At 44.6% G+C, this 10,518-nt stretch overlaps 1 protein-coding gene across 2 annotated transcripts in view; it reads right to left on the bottom strand.

Moving 5' to 3' along the window:
- Positions 1-288: 288 nt before the first annotated feature.
- Positions 289-10,518, bottom strand: part of TMEM94 (transmembrane protein 94) — a 149,901-nt gene continuing 139,671 nt past the window's right edge. For both annotated transcript variants that reach the window (XM_075349644.1, XM_075349645.1), the window contains exons 28-32: positions 7,459-7,607; positions 7,281-7,375; positions 4,002-4,095; positions 3,749-3,919; positions 289-1,063 (exon numbers count right to left, since the gene is read on the bottom strand). In XM_075349644.1, coding sequence (XP_075205759.1) covers positions 991-1,063; positions 3,749-3,919; positions 4,002-4,095; positions 7,281-7,375; positions 7,459-7,607 — 582 coding nt within the window. In that variant the 3' untranslated portion in view covers positions 289-990. The remainder of the gene's footprint in view (positions 1,064-3,748; positions 3,920-4,001; positions 4,096-7,280; positions 7,376-7,458; positions 7,608-10,518) is intronic.

Here is a 10,518-nt window from a genome sequence, read left to right as displayed (position 1 = left end):
GATTGTCTGTTGCTTTAGAACAAAGGTATGGGCTTTCACACCCCCCCCTCTTGATCAAGCATATGATCTATAGGTTCGCACCATTTTTTTTTCTATTTTACAGGTCCACAAATATACTTTTTTTTACACAAGAAATAACCACACAAAAAAATCCAGATTTATTCGCATTTTTATTTCCAAACCATAAATGAGTAATGATATGGAAATTTTATATGTATATGTATATATACAAAAGAAATCCCCTCTTTTTTTTCCCTTTTTTTTTTTTTTTTTTTTTTTTTTTTCCTTTCCTTTTCATTCAATGTGTCCATTGTCTCCACGTGTTGTTGAGTCATCACCCTGCAATCCTGAGGGGTGATTGACGTCATAGCTGCTAACGTGGCAGTATGGATCCTTTATAAGATGTCAGCCTTTGATTGTCTGTATGATTTCTTTTTTCCCTGAAGAAGGAGACGGTCTGTTGTCTCTGAAACGCGTAGGAATGCTGTAAATAAAAAAAGAAATATTATATTACTTCCAACTCAGTGGTTTTTAAGCGCGGCATATACCCGTTTTTCTTTTGTCCACCAATATCTTTAAGCCATGCATGTGGGAGAGAAAGGCCTGAAACGAAGCCATAGAAGAACAAAGCATTGCAACACCTGTGTTGACCATGCCAGATGTGCCAGGACTAGACACTGCTGTAGAAAAGAAAAGTTTTACCCCTTCCCCTATTTTGTCAGTGCAGTGAAGAGGAGTTTAAGAGAAACATAATGGGGTGGCTTCTCCAACTGCTAATTGAATGTAAACAGGCAGGGAGACTGTGGAGGCACCGGAGGTGGGGGAGGCACCAGCGGTCAGGTCACGGCTGGCTTTGGGAGGATCAACAAGAAACTGTGCAGCATCTCCAATTGGGAACACAGAGATACACATATCAGCTCTGTCCACAACCCCCTCATCTGTCGATAATATACCCTGCCCCCACAGAACACAGTGAGGAGAGTAGTGTGATTAAAAAGGAGAGTTCATGCCAAGTTTGGTTTCAAACTGAAGCTTCTGTCGCTTTTGGTAACGGACACGAACCCTGGAATTGAGAAAAAAAAAAAGCATGAAGTTTCAGAACTAGTTTAAGGAATAATTGTTATGAGAATCTGTCATGTGAAAAAGGCTATTAAACTGCAGGTACAATGAGTAAAATAAGTATTTGATACACTGCCGATTTTGCACGTTTTCCCACCTACAAAGAATTGAGAGGTCTATAATTTTTATATTAGGTCCAGTTATTGACCAAGTTTGCACACACTGCAGCAGGGATTTTGGCCCACTCCTCCATAGTGATCTTCTCCAAATCTTTCAGGTTTCGCGGCTGCCACTGGGTAATTTTGAGTTTCAGCTCTCTCCAAAGATTTTCTATTTGGTTCAGGTCTGGAGACTGGCTACACCACTCCAGGACCTTGAAATGCTTCTTATGGAGCCACTGCTTAGTTGTGATGGCTGTGTGTTTCTGGTCATTGTCATGCCGGAAGACAAAGCCACAACCCATCTTCAATGCTCTTTTTCTAAATCAGAGTATTTTTATTAAACTTTTTACATTCAAAATTAAGACAAACACCTTGTACTTGACACAAAAGGATAACCCCCCATCACATTAGAACCTTAATTACTGTGGGGGCCCCCTTGGGGTCCAAACTATGCAAACAGAACTAGACAGCATGGAAAGAAAATCAGTCAGGCACTTAAAATGAGGCTGTAAAAATAATGAACACAGTCGTGAAACCTTTTTATAAAACCAGAGACAGCTCATTATGAGTATACGGGTAATTATAGCATATGAAACAGGTTCTCCAGTAGTAAGTTTTAGGATGGCAATCCCAGGGTGTTGAGCCATGGCATCAAAATTTTATCAAATTTACTGATAGCCCTACTTTTAATATACACTCTTTTCTCCAGCCGTGTAGTACTATTGACTCTATTAATAAACTCTACCACTAACAAGGGGAAGACTGCTTCCAGTGCAAGGCAATGGTTTTCCGTGCTATATACAGAATTCTAGCCATACCATTCACAAGCGGGTCCTCTTCAGGAGTATCCGGTACAATACCCACATACAGATCTTTGGCACAGGGGTTAGTCTTAAGGCCGCTTTACACGCTGCAACATCTCTAGCGATGTCGCTAGCGATCGCACCCGCCCCCGTCCTGCGTGCATCAAGGGCAAATCTCTGCCCGTGGCAAACAATATCGCTGGTACGCGTCAGACGCACATCCCTTCCTAACGACGTCGCTGTGGCCGGCGAACACTCTTTTTTTTAAGGGGGAGGTTCGTGCGGCGTCACAGCGACGTTACACAGCGGGCCACTAATAGAAGCGGAGGGGCAGAGAGCAGCCGCATTAACGTCACTCCCACCTCGTTGCCGGAGGACGCAGGAACACTGTTGTTTGTCGTTTCCAGGGTGTCACACATAGCGATGTGTGCTGCCTCAAGAACGACGAACAACATGCGTCCAAAATGAGCAACGATATTTGGGAAAGGAACGACGTGTCAACAATCAACGATTTTTGCCGTTTTTCGGATTGTTAGCGGTCGCTCGTAGGTGTCACGCAACAACGTTGCTAACAACGCCAGATGTGCGTCACGAATTCTGTGACCCCAGCAATATCTTGTTAGCGATGTCGTTGCGTGTAACGGGGCCTTTACTCCACACACTTCTGCGAAATTATCCAAGGCATTGTTCCAGTATTATCCAAGCCTTGGAATGGAACCAGAGACCGAGTAAGATTGACAGTTGTCTTGTGTTTCATCCATTTTTTAATAATTGTGCCAACAGTTGTTGCTTTCTCTCCAAGCTGCTTGCCTATTGTCCTGTAGCTCATCCCACCTTGTGCAGATCTACAATTTTGTCCCTTGTGTCCTTAGACAGCTCTTTGGTCTTGGACATGATGGAGAGGTTGGAGTGTGATTAAGTGTGCGGACAGGTGTCTTTTATACAGGTAACGGGTTCAAACAGGCGCAATTAATACAAGTAATGAGCGCAGAGTAGGAGGGATTCTTAAAGGAAAAAATAACAGGTCTGTGAGAGCCAGAATTCTTGCTGGTTGGTAGGTGATCAAATAATTATTTAATGCAATACAATGCAAATTAATTATTTAAAAATCATACATGCGATTTTCTGAATTTTTTTGGGAAGATTCTGTCTGTCACAGTTCAAGTGTACCTACGAAAAAAATTACAGACCTCTATATTCTTTATAAGTATGAAAACTTGCAAAATCGGCAGTGTATCAAATACTTATTTCCCTCCCTGTATGGGATTAATGTAAACCTGCACCGGCGCCTTCCTGATGACAAATCTGAATGCTGCAGGGGGAAGAAAAGTTAATTTCCTTCTGGCAGCAGGGTTTGAAGCGCAGGCGTCAGGCAAGTTTCAAACAGTTTTAACTTGCAGATTAACCCCATATCTGCAGATTAATAGCATTTTTTTTTCACGTGACAGGTTCCCTTCAAGTATGCAGAGTAATGATACATAGAACTATAGACTGTACAAGTGGAAAAAAAAGCTCAAAGTGGTCAATAGAGTGATTCAGCCCCTTCGTTTTCATCAGCACTCTGACTCCCTAATGCAAACTTCCATCATTTATCACTACAGTAGGTACACCTTAACACAGGTACAATACGTGTATGAATGAAGCTTAAATGTACAATCCAAATGACAGAAGTAGGCTACTAAAGTTGAGTTTACAATGAACACAGTATTGTGGCATTTTTCATACCTGATCTCGTGCAATTTGACAATTTCATTGACGATAAGAACCAGAAAAAGGGAAAGTGGCCCCAGCAACCAGGACAACAGAGGTATGTCCCGTACATGAAAAGTGAGAGGTGCACCATGATTTGCCCAGAGTTGGAGGTCTAGGGCTGTCTGAAGTCCTTGTGCCAATACCCTAAGAGAGGATAAAAAAAAAAAATGAGAAGCATATAAAACATGAAAACATGCATTCTGATACAAAACAGCTGAATACTTACAGCACAGGAATAGTCAAAATCCACCACACATTACTAAAGGGGTTTCTCATCCACAGCAACCTTGATCGATGGACATGGCTAATAGAGATAAAAACTGTGGAGGGAGAGAAGGAAGCCATCATCAGGAAGAGAGGATTTTTGGTACTTAGCCTAAAATCCCTTTCTTGTAGCCTATGATTTCCTGTGTCCCACAAATGAAGCGACTGAGAAATTACCTTTTGTTTAAAACAGGTTTTTGCTTTACTTGTACAGGGTGATTATAAAAGATTTATCGGGTTTCAAAAAGGTATACTTCAAAATATATTACGTTCACAATCGTGAATGGCACGTGATAAACTCTCCAAGTTTAGAACATAATCTTCACAAATGTTCTACTTCTCTACGCGGTAATCCAGTTCGACCCAAATACGCTGCAGCATGTCCCCGTCGATGGGCAATAAAGTGGCGGTAATAAGTTCCCAGAGCTCATCTAGAGTTGTGGCAAAGGCGACACAAACAACTTGATGTACGTTCAAAGAAAGAAGTCATATACTGTCAGATCGGGAGACCTGGTGGGAGAATATCTGAAGAGTGTCAAGTCAACACCAGTTCCGCTCCAAATACACCAGTTTGGGAGTTCCTCGTTGAGATAGCAATGTACCTCTGAATGCCAGTGGGGTAGAGCTCCATCTTGTTAGGAGACAACGTTTCTGGAATCAATTGTCAATTGCGGAAATAACCATAATTGTAATATATCGAGGTATGATGTAACCATTACAGTCTTTTCAGTGGGAAAAAAGGGCCCGTATACCGTTGTTTTCGAGATTGCACAAAAAAACATTTAGTTTTGGAGAATCTTTTTCGATTATTACAGTGGCATTGGTATTTTGCATTCCCCATATTCGGACAAGTGGAAGGGTGAACCGTCACAATAAGTAGAAGGTTGTCTCGTCACTGAACTCTACCAGGAAAGTAAATTCGTCATGTTTCAATGCTGCACAGAATCCGTGTCTGATGCCGTGGTCAGCTGGCTGTAAGTGTTGCAATAGCTGTATGCGATATGGTTTCTGGTGCACTCGCAAAATCTTCAAATCGGCTGAGCAATGCCAAGTTCACGACTTGCGCAATGTGTTGATTTCTGTGGGCTATGTGCAAAGGACTTTCAAACTGTCTTTGCCTGTAACACTCGGTCATGCAGGGCTTTTACACACAAGCATTCTGTGTCCTTAAATTGTGGACACCACCGCAGAATGCTCTGGTGACCAGGTGGATCACTTTCATACTGTCTTCAGAACGCTTGCAGCACGGTAACAATTGATTTACACTTCTCATACTCTAAAATGCTTTCTTTTCCATAGTCGCCATATTGGGATCCGATGCCGACCTGCCACTCTGTGCGTTAAAAGCGACTCTGCATGTGCAAGTTACAAACTCTGAGATGTGACTTCTCAATCCATTATTATTTTTATCTTTGCATTAATATGAATGCAAAAGCCAATGAATCTTTTATAATAATCCTGTATTTTTTCAATTTTGGCAGGTTTTTTTTTAAATAGCACAATCGTTATTTATAAAAAAAAAATAAAGTGTAATCTTTCAATATTCCCACTGGCCACTGAGGCTTTTAAGAATCTTAGGCCGGGACCACGCGGGGGACTAATGCGATCGCTTGCAGCACAGCGGGAGCAGAGTGTGATGCGAATGTAACTGCAACTGAGGTCCGATCATGCGATCGGACCTCAGCTGCGGGGGGCAGGCCGGCTCTGAGGAGTGAAGGGAGGGATTTATCTCCCTCTTTCCTCCGTTGACGGCTATTGCCATTCTCACACTGCACTCGCGGTACACCAGTGTATCGCGAGTGCAGTGCGATTTTTTTCTCACCCCATAGACTTGAATGGGTGCGAGAGAAAACAGGATCGCATTACACCCACAGCATGCTGCGACTGTTTTCTTGGTCCGATTAGGGCTGAGAAAATAATAGCTCATGGGTGCTGGAATAGAGTAATATTGGTCCGAGTGGAATGCGATGTTTTATCGCATTGCACTTTCTCCGATTTTCATGCCGTGTGTCTTAGGGGTACTTTGCACGTTGCGACATCGCTACTGCGATATCGTCGGGGTCAAATTGAAAGTGATGTACATCCGGCGCCGGTAACGACGTCGCAACGTGTAAAGCCTAGGAGAGAAGATGAACGAGCGTGACACAGTCAAAAATCGGTGATCTGTGTCACGTCGGTCATTTTCATAATGTCGGTGCGTCCACAGGTACGATGTTGTTTGTCGTTCCTGCAGTAGCACACATCGCTGTGTATGAAGCCGCAGGAGCGACAAACATCTCCTTACCTGCGCCCGCCATCCACCGGCAATGCGGAAGGGAGAAGGTGGGCGGGATGTTTACATCCCACTCATCTCCGCCCCTCCACTTCTATTGGCCGGACGATTAGTGACGTTGCGGTGACGCTGAACGCACCGCCTCCTTTAAGGAGGGATTCTTCGGCAGTCACAGCGACGTCGTCGACCAGATAAGTGCATGTGAAGCTGCCGTAGCAATAATGTTCGCTACGGCAGCTATCACAAAATATCGCATGTGCGACGGGGGCGGGTACTATCGCGCTCGGCATCGCTATCATCGGCTAGCGATGTCGCAGCGTGCAAAGTACCCCTTAGGCCTTACTCTGTCTCTTTTCAGGAATAGCTTTTATCAAAGCTTCATATCAGAGGCAGAATTATATTGATAGTTAACTCATCTATACACAGTTGACACAGGATCCACCAACCACAATTGGTGAGTACTGTTTCCTAAATCAACAGAAAGTTAAAATCTAAATACAGCACCAGTGGCCACTAAAATAGAAGTATTGCAAATTTATTTTTTATTAATTTTATTGTGAAATCATTATATATAGATACATATAAAATACATACCAAAAAATTTAAAGTACACAAAATCTGATTTAAATAATGGGTCATTTTTAGGGATGATCGAATACCGCAAATATTCGGCAACGCCCATATTCACCGGATAGGTCGCCGCTATTTGACTATTTGTGAATATTCGATGCGCAATGTAAGTCTATGGGAAACCCAAATAGTTGCCAAATAGCAATTAGTCGGGCTTCCCATAGACTTACATTGCGCATCGAATATTCGTATAGTGGCGACCTATTCGTCGGATATTGGCGAAGCCGAATATTGCCGAATATTGTGATATTCTATCATCCCTAGTCATTTTCTCGCCTTGAAAAACAACATATTGCACTGCCCTCCACAGATCTACAATAAAGAAAGGCACTTACTAACCTGTGTGCAAAACAATGAGACAAGCGCAGAATTTCTGAGCTAGGAGAAGACCTCCAGATAAGGAGCCAAACCAATCAGGTGCCCCAGGAGAGTTGCTACAAGGAAGTGAATGTGATAAATGACATCAGAACAAGGACACAACAGGTCAGATACCGTTTTTTAGCATAGTTTCCCGTACCTGTACACGGCAATCCCAGAACAATTTGTCATGTTGCTATGGGAGGAAATCTCACAGAACGTCTGCAGAGAGAACCAGAAGCAGGCCAGACAGCAAAAGGAAGAAGGGAGGAACTTCACCAGGAAACAGAGCAGGAAATAGTGCTGGGTCTGAGAAAGAAGGAGAAAGATTCATCGGACAAAATAAGGCCCAGATAGGTAACTCATCGGACAAGATAAGGCCCAGATAGGTAACGTCATACACTGGACAGATGGACTGGGCAGCAGGGTGAATAAACAAATTGTTTTGAGAAGGGTCTAGATAAGAAAACATGGCTAATAAAAAAAGTACCCGTTTTATAAATTGAGGGAATATTTAGCGCAGTTTGCTATAAACAGGTGGCATAACTAAACTCATCTAAACATACCTAGTGGAAAATGCCAAATTTATACGGTAACAGAGTGTCACAGTGGCAAAATAGGCTGCATGTTCTAGGTATATTCAGTCTTAGTTTAGGCCAGTAATAAAATAACTTCTGGACAGTTTATGTCTAAAAAAACCACTGTTATGTGACTTGCGTGGTGCAGAATTATTAGGCAAGTATTTTGACCATATTGTCAATTTTATGCAGATTTTACAACAGTAAAAACGTGAATGCTTATTGGATGATGCAGATCAGGTGATGGGTATTTGTGTAATGAGGGAAGGTGAGGCCTAAGGATATAGATATCCTTTATCAAGGTGTGCAGTAATATTATGCCGCTTGTTTTTCCCAGGCAAAATGGGCCCAAAAAACAAACAAAAAAAAAAAACTTACCTTGAAAATTCTAAAATTGTAACAGGTTGTACAGAAGGATGCAGGACTCTAAAAATTGTTAATACAAAATGGATACAGCCGCACACTAAATGCCATCAATGTATAAGGGAACTCTGGTACTGCATTACTGCTATATGAAAAAATGAGATTTTTAGTTTATGAATTGGCCAATGCATGTAAGCCCGGAAACCAAACGGCAAGGTAAATATCAATATTCCGGGTCCCTAACTAAAATGCTACTATCTAGGTTAAAACATCCATGTCTGGGCAGCTAGACTAAAAATCTAACTTGAAATGCCACTATCTGGACTAACCTCCATGTCTGGGCAGCTAGGACTCCTGGTATAAGGATTGTGAATTGGTTTCCGGGCTTACATGCATTGGACAATTCATAAACTAGAAATCTCATTTGTATTTTTTCTGACTGAGCACTCCGCCCTATAAACCAGGCTGTGTTCACAATACTTATACCAGGAGTCCTAGCTGCCCAGACATGGAGGTTAGTCCAGATAGTGGCATTTCAAATTAGATTTTTAGTCTAGCTGCCCAGACATGGATGTTTTAACCTAGATAGTGGCATTTTAGTTAGGGACCCGGAATATTGAGATTTACCTTGTCGTTTGGTTTCCGGTCCTGTGGTCAGCACAAAGAGAGAGGTGCACCGCCTAAGAGCAGCGGTGCGTGACACATAGATCCGGAGCGCCCGCACCAAATCTAAAGTATGCAACGCTTTCTCAAAGCGATGCACAGGGGCCGGACAAAGGGAAGGCAATGAAATGTCCTGGTTAAGGTGGAAAGGAGACACCACCTTAGGGAGAAAGTCCGGAGTCGGACGGAGAACCACCTTGTCTTGGTGAAAAACCAAAAAGGGTGACTCCGAAGAGAGCGCAGCCAAATCAGAGACTCTCCTGAGAGAAGTTATGGCCACCAGAAAGACCACTTCTGTGAAAGTCGAAACAAAGAAACCTCCCTAAGAGGCTCAAAGGGGGGTTTCTGTAAGGCCGTGAGGACCAGATTAAGGTCCCAGGGATCCAAAGGCCGCCGATAAGGAGGAATGATGTGAGATGCGCCCTGCATGAAGGTGCGCACCTGGGCCAGTCGGGCGATACGCCGCTGGAACAACACTGACAGAGCCGAGACCTGTCCCTTGAGGGAATTGAGGGATAGTCCTAGCTGCAGACCGGACTGTAGAAAGGACAGGATGGTCGGCAAGGAAAAAGGCCAAGGAGCATGGCCGGAAGAGCGACACCAGGACAGGAAAATTCTCCAAGTCCTGTAGTAAATCCTGGCCGAGGAAGACTTCCGAGCCTGAGTCATAGTGGAGATGACCTCGGAAGGAATGCCTGAAGCCGTCAGGATCCAGGACTCAAGAGCCACGCCGTCAATCTGAGAGCCGCAGAATTCTGGCGGAAAAACGGACCTTGTGAGAGAAGGTCTGGGCGGTCCGGGAGATGCCACGGCACCTCTACGGACAGACGGAGCAGGTCTGGGTACCAAGCTCGCCTGGGTCAGTCTGGAGCAATGATTATGACCCGACGGCCCTCCATTCTGATCTTGCGCAGGACTCTGGGCAAGAGAGCTAGAGGGGGAAACACGTAGGCCAGACGGAACTGGGACCAATCCTGAACCAGCGCGTCCGCTGCCAAGGCCTGAGGATCGTGGGAGCGAGCCACGTAAACCGGGACCTTGTTGTTGTGCCGGGATGCCATGAGATCCACTTCCGGAGTGCCCCACTTGCGGCAGATTGACCGGAACACTGCCGGATGCAGGGCCCACTCGCCGCTGTCCACGGTTTGACGGCTGAGATAATCTGCCTCCCAGTTTTCTACGCCTGGGATGTGGACTGCGGATATGGTGGACTTGGAGTCCTCCGTCCACTGAAGGATACGTTGTACCTCCAACATTGCTAGGCGGCTGCGAGTCCCGCCCTGGTGATTGATGTAGGCAACTGCTGTCGCGTTGTCTGACTGGACTCGAATGTGCTTGCCCGCCAACAGGTGGTGAAAGGCTACGAGAGCTAGGAGCACAGCTCTGATTTCCAGCACATTGATCGAGAGGGCTGATTCGGACGGAGTCCAAGTGCCCTGTGCTCGGTGGTGGAGAAACACTGCTCCCCAGCCGGATAGACTGGCATCCGTGGTGAGAATCACCCAGGACGGGATCAGAAAGGAGCGTCCCTGGGATAGAGAGAGGGGCCGAAGCCACCACTGAAGAGAGCTCCTGGTCTGTGGCGACAGAGCCACTAGCCTGTGCAAGGAAGAGGT

Source organism: Anomaloglossus baeobatrachus, chromosome 5 (assembly GCF_048569485.1).
Source record: "Anomaloglossus baeobatrachus isolate aAnoBae1 chromosome 5, aAnoBae1.hap1, whole genome shotgun sequence".
Lineage (NCBI taxonomy): Eukaryota > Metazoa > Chordata > Amphibia > Anura > Aromobatidae > Anomaloglossus > Anomaloglossus baeobatrachus.
The sequence above is the reverse complement of the archived record's forward strand: the minus strand, read 5'-3'. Positions and strand labels throughout refer to the sequence as shown.